This window comes from Elgaria multicarinata, chromosome 11 (assembly GCF_023053635.1).
Source record: "Elgaria multicarinata webbii isolate HBS135686 ecotype San Diego chromosome 11, rElgMul1.1.pri, whole genome shotgun sequence".
NCBI lineage: Eukaryota > Metazoa > Chordata > Lepidosauria > Squamata > Anguidae > Elgaria > Elgaria multicarinata.
Window position 1 is genome coordinate 25,884,928 of NC_086181.1, and position 17,357 is coordinate 25,902,284.

The 17,357-nt window shown below is 43.3% G+C and overlaps 1 protein-coding gene across 1 annotated transcript; it reads left to right on the forward strand.

The window, feature by feature from the left end:
* The first annotated feature begins 731 nt into the window (after positions 1-731).
* LOC134405577 (vomeronasal type-2 receptor 26-like) lies at positions 732-11,655 on the forward strand. Its single transcript, XM_063136822.1, has 6 exons — positions 732-847; positions 1,312-1,603; positions 4,261-5,130; positions 6,479-6,706; positions 8,641-8,767; positions 10,754-11,655. Exons 1-6 carry the CDS (start codon positions 732-734, stop codon positions 11,653-11,655), a joined length of 2,535 nt encoding a protein of 844 aa, XP_062992892.1.
* Positions 11,656-17,357: the final 5,702 nt, after the last annotated feature.

The window sequence follows — 17,357 nt, forward strand, 5'->3', positions numbered from 1 at the left end:
CAAACATATGTTCTTCTCGCCTTTGATATCTTACTAAACTATATAATCTCCTGCTTCCTGACTAACAATTCCTGACCTCTGTATTCTAAGAAAACATTTGACCTCTAAACTACAGATATTTTGGCTGAAATGAACTATTAGGGGAAAACACACAGGATATCACTCAATAATATTCTGCAATCATATGAATGCCTAAAAATAGAGGGCAGTTTTGCACTTCCCCAGAGGTATTCCAAGTCCATATTCACATATGACAAACATGTTTTTCTCCAGCAATTCAACATGGAATTGTCAACTTTGTATTAGTGTTTACATCCCACTTTAATTATCCAAAGGATGCCAGTGATTTCTGTGGCTTCATAAAATTTCAGGGGCCACTAGCAAATCTAACAACAAGACTGTGAAGGCTATTATAAATACTCCAAGAACCATTTAGCGACATGGAACAGACTAGGTAGAAGCAGGGCTCCTATGAAGTAAGATTTGGCATTATATATTCCTATTAGCAGTCTAAACTACTCCCAAAGAAGTCAGTTTTAATTACAGACTGCTTAAATTATAGTAATGTTGTAGAAGGGAATAGAAAAAAATCTGGGTGTGTAGAGATAAAAGTTGCTATTTCGTTGAAGATGGTGCTTTTATTGTTCTTGCTACTGGCACTGTTCAATCACATAGTATCCCAGGCTCACAGGATGAAATGCAGCATCCATGATCCTCACCCTCCACTAAACATGTATCATCAGCCAGGAGACTTCATTATTGGTGGCATAGCTTTCCATGGTCTCTTTATGTCCAGTCCAAGACCTTTCAGTGAAGAACCTCTACCAGACTCACGTGATGAACTTATGTAAGTATTGAATTTGTTGTTCTTTCATTTCACTTTATTATATCACTAGAATGATAAGCCCTGAAGGAGCTGATGCAAACCTTCACCTGCTACTGCAAATTTATACAAATGTCCTTGGAAATGGAGGGGGTGTGTAAATCATTCTACATCCAGCCAAGACTGCTTTGCATGTAGTCAATCATGACTTCATTCCATCCAATTACCATATACATCTGCACATTTCATAAGCATAAAATTGAAACAGTTATTTTCAAATGAAACTTTCCCTAACGTCATCTGTTATAAATCTCCCCGCATACATACATACATACATACTTGAATCCAATTTTTGGTTTCAAGTCATTTATCGGGGAGCAAGCCCCATCAGACCCAAAGTATTTTACTTCTTTCTGAGTATATTTGCACACCTTTCCTCTATATGTCCCAATAGCATTCCATGACTTAAGCATTGCCTCTTGTTTCAGTGTAGTACCCAAGAAATACCAGCATCTTGTGGCCTTTGCATTTGCCATAAAAGAGATAAATGAAAACCCTAAGATATTACCAAACCTCACCTTGGGCTTCCATATCTATGACAGCTATGACAATGCAAGAAGAACCTTCCATGAAACCATGTTACTTCTATCATTTGTGGCGAGATTGGTCCCAAACTACATGTGCAACATCCAGAATAATCTCATATCAGTTATTGGGGGATTGGATCCCGAAATCTCTCTTCATGTGGCAAATATCTTGGATATCTATAAGATTCCACAGGTATGACACCTGACTTGTATGTATGTGAGATATGAGAATATGAGAATAACTGCACACTTGCTTGTTTCTTCCAATTTCATTTTTCTGTCTCAGAGATTGTTCTACTGAAAATAATTAAATCACACATGATTCCTCTTCCGTTCATTCATTGATTCATGTTAACATTATAGCCAGACTAAAGGAACTAGTTTTGATCTATGAGTCATACATGATAAAACAACAACAACAGGTGTGTGACATTCATGAATTGTAACAGAGATTCATGAATACATTGATACATTGGGTATATCTGTTAAAATAAAAACTTGTATCCAAAGGATTATTCAGGTTTTGAGGATTTTGGTTTAATTCTTGTTGTGTTGTGTATTGTTCACTATGACTGGTGATTGATAGTTTCCTTGGTATAACACAATAAAATAATATTACAATTTCTTCCATATTAAGTCATAACTAATTAAGATCCATTTTAATTTTTTGGACTTTATAATTTCTGTGCGCACACAGCCAATAAAGGAAGATGTGTAAGTGTGACACTTTTATTTATAAACAACTAAGTTTCTGCAATGACAAATAACTGGGACTAACAGTGAACAATTGCTTACTAAGGTGAGCTACTGGTTAATTTTCACCAGCTGCCTACTGGGCAAATACACCCAGGCTGGACATGCAACAGTTCAAACCATTCATAGCCTTCCTGATGTGGAGACAAGGAGGGGACCATGACTGTTCAACCACTGTTGGCCAGGATTCACTAGAGTGAGGTGTGCCATACTCTTTGTGTCCTTCCCACATCCCCTCAATCACAGTAGGACTGACTAGCAAGTTAGTGAAGACACCCTTCACTGTCAGGTGCCTCAGGATGCTCACTAGGGTAAAGCTCTAAAGCTGCTTAGCTTTTGCAATACCTGCTTGCTGTAAAAAGATATATATATATATATATTCATTTCAGCCATCCTCCTATTTCACTGCAGTATGGAGTAGGAGAAGAATCAGGGAATGCCCAAATAATTCTTAGCTACAGAGGTAGACTACCTACAGTTGTCCATGCTCTCATAACCTCTCGTTTGGATTACTGCAACGTGTTATACATGGTATTACCTTTGAAAATTGTCCAGAAACTTCAGCTGGTACAAAATAGGGCAGCATGTTTATTAACAGGGACTTACCAATGAGACCACATCACACCAGTCCTTTTCCAGCTTCATTGGCAGCCAGTCCAGGTCTGGGCCCAATTCAAAGTGCTGGTATTAACATTTAAAGGCCTGAAGGGCTTGGGGGTGGGCTATCTGAAGGAACACCTTCTCCCATATGTACCTGCCTAGATGCTAAGGTCATTCTCAAGGGTGCTTCTCCATGAGCCCCTGACAAAGGAAGTGAGACAGGTGGTTACCAGGAAGAGGGCCTTCTCTGCTGTAGCACCCCAGCTGTGGAATGAGCTCCCCAAGGAGTTTTGCCTGGCACCTACGCTATATTCCTTTAGATGCCAGGTAGAGACCTTTTTTAATTCTCTCAGCATTTTAACAGTCTATAAACTTAATTTTAACTTTGCTGTTTTAAATTTGTATTTTAAATTTGTATTTGATTTTATCCTGGTTGTGCTTTTATATTGTATTTTATATCGTGCTTTTTAAAAAACTGTTTGTTTTATACTTTGAATGGTTTTAATTGTTGTGAACTGCCCAGAGAGCTTCGGCTATTGGGTGGTATAGAAATGCAATAAATAAATATATAAATAAACATTTTACCCTTGAAGCAATTCGTTGTTCCTTCCCCACAAAGGCAGAGTGGGCGAAGTCACCTTGGCAGCCATACCCAGGTGCTTCCTGGCAATGGGTCTATTGTAAGTAAGGCTAAAACTGGATCCAATCCAAGATTACTTCCATTAGCTGAGAAATATCCCTCTTAACAATGCAATGATTCTCCATCAATTTGTCCATTAGTGTGCCAGATCCAGTGTCATAGTGGAGCCAGTACTTCTTTCAAGTATGAAGTGCAAAACCTTTTGTTTTAGCAGGAATTCTAACCCTCTCTGTTCCTCCCAAAATGAATTGAAGGAAAATGAATTCTCTTAACAACAAGAAGTTGTTTCCCATTATATTGCAAGGTATTTTGGAAAGGGGTGGTCTTCAATGGGCAATGGGCAATGGGCCACCTCGTCTAAATATCTATTTCTTTGTTTTAACCATACATGTTTTAATTTGTAAAGCCACATTGAGTTGACCAAGGCTGTATCTAGACCTAAGGTTTATCCCAGGATTGTCCTGGGGTCAAACCTGTTCATCTAAGTGCCACACAGGGCATCCAGCGCTTAGGCAGGGATGAACCCGGGATGATCCTGGGATAAGCCTTAGGTCTAGCTACAGCCCAAGCGTAATCGGCCAAGTGTGTGGAGGGAACGGGGAGGCATATAGAATAAGTATCGATGTGTATAGTTTTATGTTTTATGTATTTAATAAAATATAAAAATAAAGTAAAAATAAAAATATGAAATAAAAAAGCAGCATTCAAGTCAGCATGATTGTGTCTGATTTTATCCTCAAAGTGTCCTAAGAATTGTTGTTACCGTATATGTGCATAATATGTGCATTATTTTGAACCTTAGAAAGTGCTCTATAAATTTATTTTATTTTAGAACCACTTCTGCAATCTCTCCTTAGCTCATATATGGCACCGCTCCGGTCATGAATGATAAGACCCCAGGACTTCCCTTCTACCAGATGGTTCCTCAGGAAGCCCTTCAGATTGAGGGGATTCTCTCCTTGCTCCTGCATTTCAGGTGGACATGGATTGGACTTGTTTATATAGATAATGACAATGGAGAAAGATTTGTGCAAGCTGTGTCTCCAATGTTTACTCAGAGAGGTATCTGTTTTGCCTTCATAGAAAGAATCCCCAAATTGACTTACATCACTGAAATCGATGTCATCGTAGAACAGGGAGAGAAAATATATGATAAACTCCTGGACAGGAAAGCCAACGTAGTGGTGGGCCATGCAGAATCATATTCCAGTGCAATTTTTAAACATTTGCCACATCTATCACAACAAGAGCATGGGGTAAACAAAATTAAAGGCAAAGTATGGATAACGACAGCCCAGATGGAGATCAGTTCATTTTCCTACCAAAGGAGTTGGGATGCAGAACTATTCCAGAGTGTTCTCTCCTTCAGGATGCACTTCAATGACCTACCAGGATTCAAGTCTTTTGAGGAGAGCAGAAATCCTTTCAGCACAAAAGGAGATGGTTTCATCAGGGACTTTTGGCAACAAGCTTTTCAGTGTATATTCCCAGATACAGCAGAGAATGATATGGAAGTTGAAGTTTGTACTGGAAGGGAAAAGTTGGAGAGCCTCCCTGGATGTTTTTTTGAAACGAGGATGACTGGCCAAAGCTACAGCATCTACACTGCTGTCTATGCTGTGGCCCATGCTCTACATGCTCTACATGACATGTCCTCAACTAAAGACAAGCACAGAACAATGATGGATGCTAAGAGAAACAGCCTTCAGAATGATCAGTGGTGGCAGGTAATGCTTACACCTTCCTCGTGTGGGAGGCCACCAGGTATTTTGGTATTACAAGAGCCCTCAATTTCTGCATGAAAGTGTATTGACAAACTCTGTATCTGCTCAGATGAATGTCCACATTTCAATCAGCCGGCTCCACTTTTCTGTGGATTTACCATATGAACAGAAGTGCAATACTGCCACACCCAGCCAAGCCTGGGTGTGGGGAGGCCATGGCAGGCAGGGGAGGAGGACTAGACGTGCATGCCAACCATTGGCTGGGCACAGTATGGCACCACCAGGCTGGGAGCGGACTCCTGGACCTATTAATGCCAACTCACCCTTCCTAGCCTCCTCTTTGATCGCACAGCTCCCTCCCTCCCTCTCTCCCTGTAGGCAGTGTGAGCTGGTTGCTACTTGAGGATGAGTAGGAATTTTTACTCATGTCCTGAGTTGTTCATGAGTTTTTTCACCTACTTCACACTGAAAAACAGCCGTTGAGTATGAATAGGTTGATTTGTCACATTTGCTAATACACGGCTATGTATGGGCACCCAGAGCAGGATCTGGGAATGGTAAGCTTTCACGTGCACTGTTAGGGTGACTGGTAATATATGAGGCACCAGCTTTGAGCCCTGCAGCCTAGCTGGTGAGATTAGGCTTACCTTTGAGGCCAACGCTTCTCACCCACTCACAGCCCTGTGACCTGAGGCTGTATGACTCCAAAAGGTCTAACTACCCTGCAAGGGGCAGGCCCATGGGGAAGGCAAATAGTTCAGCACCAACCCATGAGCCAAGAATGGCTTGCCCAACTTAGAAGGGACTGTAAACAGGCCATATTGGATACCCTATAGGATTTCCCCCTTTGCAGATCTTGAATAAATGTGGCCCTATTTAAATGCATCTGTATCTGTCTCATCTTTTTCTTTATTGATCTCCATTCCGCAATACATTGTTTTAATTTTATGCTTCCTCCTCCATCCCTTTACACTTGAGGATCAGTGGGGTGTAGTGACTGGAGCAATGGTCTGGGACTCAGCAGATCTGGGTTCTAGTCCCAACTTGGCTATGACTCTCATTGGGATGACTTTACACCAATTATTTAGTCCCAGCCCAAACTACCAAACAGGGTGGAAGATAATCATGGTGGGAAGGATGATCATTTAAGCTGCCTTGTATTCCTTGTGAGAGGGAGGGGGAAAGGAGAGAAATAACTGTAATAAATACATAAATAGTGTGTACTTCTTCACTTGAATTCTCCTAGCTAATATTCATCCATGACATCATTTTGCTCTCACTGTTAGTCTTTAGTCTTATATAGAAAATGGCATTAAAAAAAACACCTCTTGCATTTCCATTTTCAATCTAGCTCCATCAGTTTCTTAGAAGCATCTCATTTAACAGCAGTGCTCAAAATGAAGTTTTCTTCAATGGGAATGGAGAGGTAGTTGCTGGATTGGATGTTATTAATTTTAAAATTTTCTCCAATGGAACTTTTCGTCATGTGAAAGTAGGGAGGATGGATCTTCGGTCTTCTCCAGACCAAGCATTCAGCATTGATGAGGATGCCATCATATGGCACAGCTGGTTTAACCAGGTGGGAACCACTTGTAAGAAGTTTAGGAAGAGATCCAGTTTGAGTGAACAATGCTTATCTGTCCTGCTGCCATAACTGAATTTTATTGAATAAATGACAAGGAATTTTAAAAACTGGTTTTTAGGCTAGGCTGTGAAATGATAGAATGAATGAGCGAGGGGGTTCAAAAGTTTCTGCAATAATTACGTTCCCATTGATTCTTTTAACTGTAAAATTGCTGGAGGAAATATAAGTAGACACAGGGTAGAATCCAACACTGTCCTGGCATAACAGGCCAGGTCTGCTAGTTCTGCTGCCAGTGTCCCCTACTGCTACAGGAAGCAAGCCGAAGCAAGGATTCCTTCATTCAAAGAAGTGTGAGTGACTTACTGAACCCACTGATTCAACCCTCTCCCGCTTGCTGTAAGCATGTTAATCCTACTCAATCCTACATACAGGATTGTTTTCAGATAGTATTGGGTGACCACTCCTTGGCCCCTTGGCAATGCAGCTATGGGTTACAGCAGGGCACCATCTTGTCCCCAATGTTATTTAACATCTATATGAAGCCATTGGGAGTGGTCATTAGGGGATTTGGAGCTAAAAGCAATCAATATGCTGATGACACACAGCTCTAACTTCCTGTGACAACTGAATCAGGTGAGGTTGAGTAGGTCCTGGATCAGTGCCTAGACTCAGTAATCTACACTTAGATCCATCTCTATAGCTGGAGGCTCAAGCGGCCATGGCGGCTCAGAGTGCCTTGTACCAGCTTCAGCTGGTTCACTAATTACGGCCTCTCCCGGACAGGGATAGCTTGGCCATAGTGGTACAGGCTTTGGTAACCTCAAGATTGGATTACTGCAATGCACTCTATGTGGAGCTGCCATTAAAGCTGCTCTGGAAGCTGCAGCTTGGCTGTTGTCTGGAGCTGCCACTTTCCAGCATGTAACTCCTCTGCTAAGGGAACTACACTGGCTGACTATTCACTACTGGGCCAGGTTTAATGTTCTTGTACTTGTGTAAAAAGCCCTAAACAACTTGGGACCTGGATACCTGACAGAGCGCCTTCTCCCCTACCAACCTGCCTAGTCACTGCGGTCATCCGAGGGCATACACCTGCTGGTTCCACACAGACCCATGCTCCGATTGGAGTCCACTGGGGGAAAGCCTTCAGCATGGTATCCCCTCTCCTTTGGAATTCCCTGCTTCTGGAGATCAGGCAGGTGCCAACTTTGTGCTTCCTGAAAATATCATTATGCCAGGAAGCCTTTCATTAATGATCAGCCATGGTTCACTACATTTTGCTTCATTTAAAATATATTTTAAAGTGTTTGTTGTGTTTTTATTTTCTTTTATCTTGTACACCGTTCGAAAATTTTGTATGGGGAGCTCTCTCTCTCTCTCTCTCTCTCTCTCTCTCTCTCTCTATAAATGGTGGTTACACCATTATCATGTCCAAAGAGAGACTTGAAAAGTAGCTGATTTAAGAACATAAGAACAGCCATACTGGATCAGACCAAGGGTCCATCTTGTCCATCACTCTGTACTCACAATGGCCAACTAGCTGTCAACCAGGGACCAACAAAGTAGGACATGGTGCAACAGCACTCTCCCACACATGTTCCCCAGCAACAAGTGCACACATGCTTACTGCCTCGCATACTGTAAGTTGCACATAACCATCAGGGCTAGTAGCCATTGTGTGGCTTCTCCTAAAGAAATTTAGCCAACCCCCTTTTAAATCCATCCTAATTGGTGGCAATCATTCCATAATAGATGAAGTCGATCTCCCCAAAATTAAGAAAAGTAGAAATAGCTTGTAGTATATAACATCTTCACAAATTACTAAAATTGTGTGTACATTTTGTAATATATAGATAGACCTGAGCAACGTAAGGTTTTCAAGCTTATTATTGTCAATATTTGTATTCTCCTCTTTCATTTATGGTTAGACACGACCACTTTCTGTATGTACTGAGAGTTGCCATCCTGGTTCTAGCAAGCAGGTGAAGGAGGGGGAGCCACACTGCTGCTATGACTGCATCCCATGTCCAGAAGGGAAGATTTCAAACCAGGAAGGTAAGAAATATACATTAGATGTACAGAGTGATACAAAAGTGTGGCTGTGATGGAGATGAAAAACATGGAGATAAAATTATGCATATATTGCGGTGACTGTTCTTCAGTATTTCAAATGGGTTCAAAAGGTTTTGTGGGTGGGTCTGGAAGGAAGTTATAGAAGTGGCAAAATCAGACATATTTGTGTGTGTTTCTCTATTGGCTCTTCAATAATCTAAAATAAAATAAAAACACAAAGAGCAATCTAGGACAATAATATGGCAATGCTTTCTGATAAGCCAGATCCTGGCTGTCTCTGATGAGCCAGTCTGGTGTAGTGGTAAGGAGGTTGGATTGGGACTTGGGAGATCAGATTTCTAGACATCATTCAGCTATGGTGCTCAAAAGGTGAATTCAGACCAGTCACTGAGACTCAGCGTAACCTTCTTCATAGGGTTATTGAGATGATAAAATAGAGAGAAGAAACCTGAAAGCTCCCTTGGGTTCCTTATAAGTTGCTAACTTAGGGCCTTGCTAGACCTACCTTAAAATCCGTGTGTGTGGAGGGGCCAGCCCACGCTAGAAGTAGCACGGGCTATCGCTCCTATCCACACATCCAACACGACGGGGTAAAGGAAAGCCCCATCGCATCGGCCATTTTGTTTAATATCTTAAAGGGGCCGGGTTCGCAGGAGTGCACCACCAACTAAGGTAGTTTTCTTTAATTAAAAACAGGGTTCCTCACCCCTGATTTCCCCACCCTGGCCATGATTCCCCCCATGACCTCCGATTCCCACCATCCCCCAAGGCTCTGATCCCCCCATCCCCCGCAATCTCCAGTTTCCTCCCATCCCCCGTGATCTCCAATTCCCCCCATCCCCCGTGATCTCTGGTTTTTCCCCATCCCCCACAATCTCCAGTTTCCCCCATCCCCTGCGATCTCCGATTCCCCCATCCCCCATGGCTCTAATCCCCCCCATGGCTCCGATTCCCCCCCCCCCAATCTCCCCACCCTGCCCTGACGGCCGCAGCACTCCTGGCTACCTGCGAGTAGCCATCCGCCACTTTTTCTGGCTACTTGCGAGTAATTGGGCAGCTGGAAAAAATGGCGGACTGGTCCACACGCCCATGTTCTCGGGCTCAGCCTGAGACCGCAGGAAAAACTGGGCCACAAGCGGTGCCAGTTACCCCGGGGCCAGGGAGGTTTGACCCCTGCCTGAGCCTGGGATCCCCTGTGCATCATCTGGACACATAGGGGCGAGCCCGGGCCTCACCCTGGTCTCGCAACGGCCATAGAGATAGTAATGCCATCAACAACAACAACAAAAAGTAAGAAACATTTAGAAAAGGAAAACGCTTCTCAAAGTTAGTCTGAACAGCAACTCAGGTTCACTGGGATTCTCAAGAACTTTTTTTTAAAAAAATAGGCTAATACTTGGTAGAAAAGAAATCCATATTAAGGCTGTACCCTTCTCTTCTTTGCCTAGCAGATATTACTATGGGAATGTGAGACACGACTTTTGCAATATACTTCTCCAATTCCTTGAACTATTGTTCAGATACTTCAACTCATGCAGAAGCTCTTAACAGTGGTCACCTCTTAACATTAATGACTAATGAGGCCTATCATTATGAAAAGCCACAAGCAGCCATAGAATCATAACCCCGGGGGTAACAAAAAACAGCCGGCATGATAAAAATGCATGTTTGCACCTGTTGAAAATTGTATTCTACACCCATGCATGACAGACCACATATTGAACTAACTTGCACCTGAATGATGGTGGTTGAGGCAACATTGAGCATATCTTCACCACTGTCTCCAGGTTCTAAATGGAAGTGGTAAATTTCCCATCACCCCACCCCTAGGCATGCACAAAATTCTGCTTAGATCCCCATCACATTTCATTGTATCAGCACTGACAGTGTGGTATGATCTGAAAGAAACATTTGTGAAATTTGTGGCAGGTTTGTTTGTGAGCTGAACACTATAACTTACTTTTATAGATATGAATGACTGTGAGAAATGCTCAGACAAAGATTATCCAAGCAAGAATCGGGATTTCTGTATTCCAAGGACTGTTACCTTCTTGTCTTATGAAGAACCTCTGGGTCTGAGTTTAGCCTTCTTTGCTCTTTCCTTTTCCCTGATCACAGCTCTGGTGATGGGAACGTTTATGAAGCACCACAACACTCCCATAGCCAAAGCCAACAACCAGAACCTCACCTACACTCTCCTCATCTCCCTCCTGCTCTGCTTCCTTTGTACATTCCTATTCATTGGCCATCCTCAGGAGAGGACATGTCTCCTCCGACAAACTGCCTTTGCCATCATCTTCTCTGTGGCTGTTTCTTCTGTACTAGCAAAAACCATCATGGTAGTTCTGGCTTTCATGGCCACCAAACCAGGATCCAGGATCAGGATGTGGTTAGGGAAGGAGCTAGCCATCTCCATTGTTCTTTCCTGCTCCCTTATTCAAGCAAGTATCTGTATTGTGTGGTTGGGAATCTCTCCCCCATTCCCAGATGTCGACATGCACTCAGTGGCTGAAGAAATTGTATTGGAATGCAACGAGGGCTCTGTGACTATGTTTTACTGTGCCTTGGGCTACATGGGCTTCTTGGCATTTATCAGTTTCACTGTGGCCTTCCTCTCCAGAAAGTTACCTGGCAGTTTCAATGAGTCCAAGTTCATCACATTCAGCATGTTGGTGTTCTGCAGTGTTTGGTTATCTTTTGTTCCCTCCTACCTAAGCACGAAAGGTAAATACATGGTGGCTGTGGAGATCTTCTCCATCCTAGCCTCCAGTGCTGGATTGCTGGGTTGCATCTTTTTCCCCAAATGTTACATTATTGTGTTGAGGCCAGAGCTGAACAACAGAGAAAGGCTAATAAGAAGAAAAAACTAAGGAATGCATGTCTATCTTTCACTTTAATTTGTGATCTAGATTTTTGTGTGTGGGCATCACAACATTGCTCCCATATCTTCCCTGTTGACCTTCATATTTTCCCAGAATTTAATGAAGATTTACTACACTTAAAACTATCAAGAAAAGAAGAAGATACCCCTCATTATCTTCTTAGAGTCACTTTCAGCATCTCTTCATTAAGCTTATAAGATGCTTTTTAAAGTTTCTGACAAATTTAGAATTCTTCAGTAGCAGCTGACAAGAAAACTCAGTGTCCTTCTTCTGAACTTGTGTATGAAAGAATATGACTGTCTGGCTCCAAGTGAAACCAATAAACACTGTTCTCTTTGAATTTTCTTGGTAATGAGAATTGTTAATCTTACTATGTTAATAATACCTTCTTTTCCTATTTATTTTTTATTATGACTGCTTTTAAAATTACACATTTAAAGAGTTATCTACATAAGAAAGTCATTGGGTGGCCGCACTTTTTTTTCAAAGTGAGGTGACATAACCCATATGACTGGAAAGGAACAGTATGTTTTTTTGACACACATTGTCAGACATGATTCCTTATGTTTTCAATACAAATTATATTTGGCTACAAATGACACTGTGTACCCTTGGATCAGAAAGAGAAATAGTTTAACTGTGGTCCTGCCTGCTTCCCAGAATGACCTGGATGGAAGCCTAGAAACTGTGGGCCATGGTTGGGGTTTGCTAGAAATTAAATAGGCTTTAGATAGCAAGACAATGAGGAAGCTTTATTCACAGCATGGCCCATTTGATCAATGCAGGGAACGACTTAGTCCTTTCTGATCTGCAAAGGGACCTGCAAGGTGTGTTCGCACAGGTGGGGGTGAACAGCTAGGCAATAGGCTTTCCATCCTCCCATGGCTGGTATGGTGGCCATGCTTAGAAGAAAGGGATGGTGATCATTCTGTGGATCTGTGGTTTGGTGACAGGTGATATCTGAGGCCTTCCACTGAGGGTTGTGCAGCCCGAGTGGGGGGATAAGGCCACCTGTGAGGCCGACTCTCATCACTCCATCTGGTGTCATGCAACCCAGGTGGTGAGTGGCATGGGTCAATCTCCCCTCCCCAAAAGGAGTATGGCCTGGATGTGGCAATCATCTGATGCCACTTGCCAGTCATAGAATGCTTCATCCGATAGTTTCCATTTGCAGATCTTTAATAAATGTGGCCCTAATGTTATGCCATATAGTTTTCTTGTCTTGTGATTTCCCCCTTTCACCAGCAATAAACACTCCCACTGAATGTTGTTTCCTCTTTCTTTCCCATGTGAAGAAAGAAGAAGCTGCTCATCTCTATTGTAGAACAGAAAGGTGACAGTAGGGATTTTTCCCCATCTAATAATGCTCTTGAGCACTTATACATTGACATAGACATTCTGGATCACATGTAGTTCAGGATGTCTATGTACCCTTATTGTGCTGTGCATAGACAGAACACTGAGCATGTCAACATTACTGGTAACACCTACACAGTGCCAACTCAGTACCGTGAAGACAGTCCCCAGTACTCTGCTTCATCAGATGGCCCTGGTGTACAGTATTATGAAAGTTGGAGGGAAACATCTCCCAATCCACTTTCCACATACCAAACATAGAACTGTGCACTGCATTGGGGCCAAACACTGAATCCGATCTGAATCAGCCTGATTTGGCCTGCTTCAGTCTGAATCTGGAACAGTATTGAATCAGGCTGAGGCGCCTCAAAGCAGATTGGAACAGGTGCTTTGGTGTGCTTTGACCTGATTCAGTGTGGTTGTGAGCCCCTGCCCCTGCCAGCTGTAAGGCCAAGTGGGAGTCCACTGAACTCCCCACTTGCCCCCTTCCCTCCCTCCCTCCCTCCTTCTCCCTCTCCCCACTTCCTCCCACCCCACTCACCCACAGAACCTGGAACTGCTGTCCATGGGACTTACATTAGCTGCACATCCTTGATTAGAACCAACATTTTAAATGAAGATGGGACTCTGTGGGTTTCCTAGGCAGGATCTACACTACTGCTTTAAAGTGCTTTATAGCAGTTTTGACAACTGTTGGGGCCCAGGACACACTGCATATACAGTTGTCAAAACTGTTATAAAGCACTTTAAAGCAGTAGTGTAGATATCTAGGGTCGCAAACTTCAGTGGCTATTGAGGGATCACAACCCTCTGTGACATCTATTTTTAATCTTTTCCTTCACCGTATTCTTCATCATCTAAAAGAATGAGGGAATACTAAACCATTGTGTGTGAGTGTGCATCTATGTTATTAAAATACACTTTTAGTTTGCTCTAAGTTATACACATACATCTACCTTCCTCAACCTCCCAGGAAATACTAACCACCTCCAAATCCTATAACCCCACTTTCCTAATATTATCCTGAAAGCAACCTCTCACTCCTATCCTCACAAACTCCCTAACTCTAACTATTCTCTAACTACCACTAATTGCCAAGAACCCCTTAACTGTCTCTCACTCACCAGTCTCTCTCTCTCTCTCTCTCTCTCTCTCTCTCCATTCAAATCAACAAAGCAATGAGATGACACCATTCACTGCTCACCATTCTAACTCCCCCTCCCACTTGCTTACCATTTCCTGAAAACACAAGAACTGCCCACAGCAAACCCAAACCAGAACCAAACAGTTAAATATACACATATAAACAATAACATGTAAAATATCATTTTGTCACATTTTCCCACTCTTTTTTTAAAAATGAGAGACAGAACCGAGTTCTGTACTGAATGCATTGTCCACATGTATTGCAAAATCCTCCACTTCTAGAGATCTTCTTGTTGAGAAGGCAAGAAAACCTGCAAAAAAAACGCACAACAACAAACAACAACAACCCTCCCCCTTCCTGGAGTTCAATTGTGGATGCAACTTCAGTCCTCACTGTCTTTACATCATGTATTATGGTCAGCCTGATAATACCCAATGTCATTTTATTACAGCCATCAAGAGCTATTTTTGTCTGCAGATCTAGGAAAACTCCACAGCCCCAATCTTCATTTCAAATGGCAGGTCTAATTGAGTACATGCAGCTAAGGTAAGTCCCACATGCAGTGGGTTCAGCGGCTCTGCATTCTGGGGGGAAGGGGGAGTCCAATGGGCTCCTGCTTGGCTTTGCTGCTCAGCTGAACCCAGGAACCTACAAGAGCCAACCCGCTACGGTGGGGTTCAGAAACTCACTTTGGAGCCTGTCCCAAAGTGCCCCAAGCCAAATCAAGCCCATTTCAGAGCCCAGTCAGGGGAACTGTGCAAAACCCAAATAATTTATTTCTACTTTAAATGCCTGCACAGGAGCCTTGGGAAGACCTGGAATTTTTCTGACACACACAAAAAACGAGCAAAAGAAAATCTTGAAAGAGTCAAAGAGCTCACCCAATAGAACATAAAACACATGTGTCCATGCTTGCCTTCCCCTCTTTTTCCCCTGCATTCCAATGTGCTGTGTGGGGATGCACCCACAGCCTTCCAGTAATAATACTCAAAGGAGAGAAGGGCAGGAATGGAGCCAAGCAGGAAGATGGAGGTATGAGGCAGCAGGTCAGGTTGAAGTATGTAAGAGACAGCAGGGCAGAAAGTAGGAAGGACAGAGAGAAGGAGGAGGCAAAAAGCAGCATAGCAAAGTCAGAAGGAAGAAGCAATGGGAAGCAAGAAGTGGAGTTTCAGGTGGGGAGAAAGAAAGCATGTGAGGGGAAACAATGAGAAAATTGCATGTGTGTGAGAGAGGATTGTTTCCCTCTCCACCAAGAATGGGTGTCGGGGGGAAGCCCTGGCCTCATGATGGACAGAGCAGAGTAAGAATTAGAATCACTAAGAGCCACCAGTCCCTTTTGCTCTGTCTGTATGTAAAATGTAGATGACTCAACAGGCCGTTCTAACTGCAAAGTGTCAAAGAGATCAGGAGAGACAGGGAAGGAGATGGAAGAGGGAAGCACACACAGACACAAACCCAATTCATCAGTGAGGAGTAGGACACATCTAGGAACAAAGGGATGGGTGAACTCACTCAGTTCAGATGCTTGCCTCCAACCACCATCAGTGCCCCCCCCTCAACTGTCAGCATATTTGGAGGCTTGGCAAGTCCCTATGAGTGCTCTGGAAATTATGAATCTCTCCCTGTTGCATAAATGGGACCTTTACAAAACATTTAATGCAATGGGGGAAATGTTCAATTTCCAGAACCTCCAGTGTGGTGCACGATGGAGGTGCCAGATGAGGATGGATGGTTGCTGAGTGTGCTTTGGACCTCATAGGTGCTTGGAGTATGGGTCTGTGAATGTGATATGGGCACTCAACTGGGTCTGGTGTGATTGTAATTCAAATAAATCAAATGCTTGATTTATTCTGACCCACTGGGTTGTGGAAGTGCATGTTTGAAGTCAGATTAGACTACCAAAATAACATTTTTCATTGCAGCCCCCTTCCCGCTTGTTTCCTTTGGAATTCCAGCTTTTCACAATGTGGTGCCTTCCTAGCTTGGTATGGTGGAGTTGTAGACCAACACATCTGGAGTACAGATGTGCTCTATATGTGTTGAGGAAGGTTGCTCTAGAATCAAGGGAAGTAAGTGGCCCTACGTTCTTAATCATCCATTTTTCACAATAGTAATGTCACTTCAACATATCAACTTCTCTATCCATTTTATCTGAATGGCGTAACTCATGTGTCTGAGGTATATTTGGCCTGTTCCCCACAGAAGTCTCATGACTTTGTGGTTGTGCTGTAACTGCCCAGGGTCTTACAAGGTGGAAGACGGAAAGGAATCAAACAGGTTCAGGTTTATGTAGCATATGCAGACGGAAGTAGCACCTGATGATATTCTGTAGGGGTGTGCACGGACCCCCCGCTCCGCTTCACTTGCAGATCCGCCATTTTCCGGATCGGGCCGCTCCGCCCCGCCCCCGCTCCGCCCACTTCCACTCCGCTCCGCCCGGAGCTCCGGATCCGTTTCCCCCCCCATAGGCTTGCATTGAAAGCTAAAAAATTATACAACTTTTTTTCTGTTCAAGTTAGAAACCTCATGTTTGGCACCATGACACCTCATGGTGATATACACACGCACGCCAAGTTTCAAAGCAATCCCATCATCCCCTGATTTTTGGGGAATTTTTGAAAATCGGGCACCCCACACACAACATCCCTGCGAGGTGGGCAGGGGAGGAGGGAGGGAAGGCAGGCAGGCATGCAGCTGGCATTTCTGGGGGCATAAGGAAGTGAGCCAAGGATAAGCCAGTAATGCATATAAAATGGAATAAATCAATCAATAAACAAAGGAGGGGTGGAATTAAAAGAAGCAGTGTTGCTCAATAAACAGCAAGAAGAATTTTTTTAAAAAGGCTATATCTGTCTTTTACCAGCAATAGGGGGACGTGCCCGGGTGGGGGAAGTAGCTGCCAGTTCAAGACACTGACAGCCACCAACAGCTCTGAGAAGAAGTAAAACGCTCACTTCGACTCATAACAGGCATTGCTCCACCACTGAAAAGTGACCATTCACTTCAACTCATGATAGGCATTGCTCCACCGTTTTACTCTCTTTGGAAGGCTCTAATGGCCTTCCAGTGCAGGAGAGAGTGGGGGCACGTCCACAATGAGATGCCCTAGGGGAGCTCATCCCCTTGCACCACATCGATTCAGTTGTTCACCAAGGTTAGGGTGGGGAGCAGTGCTGTGTTTCTATCT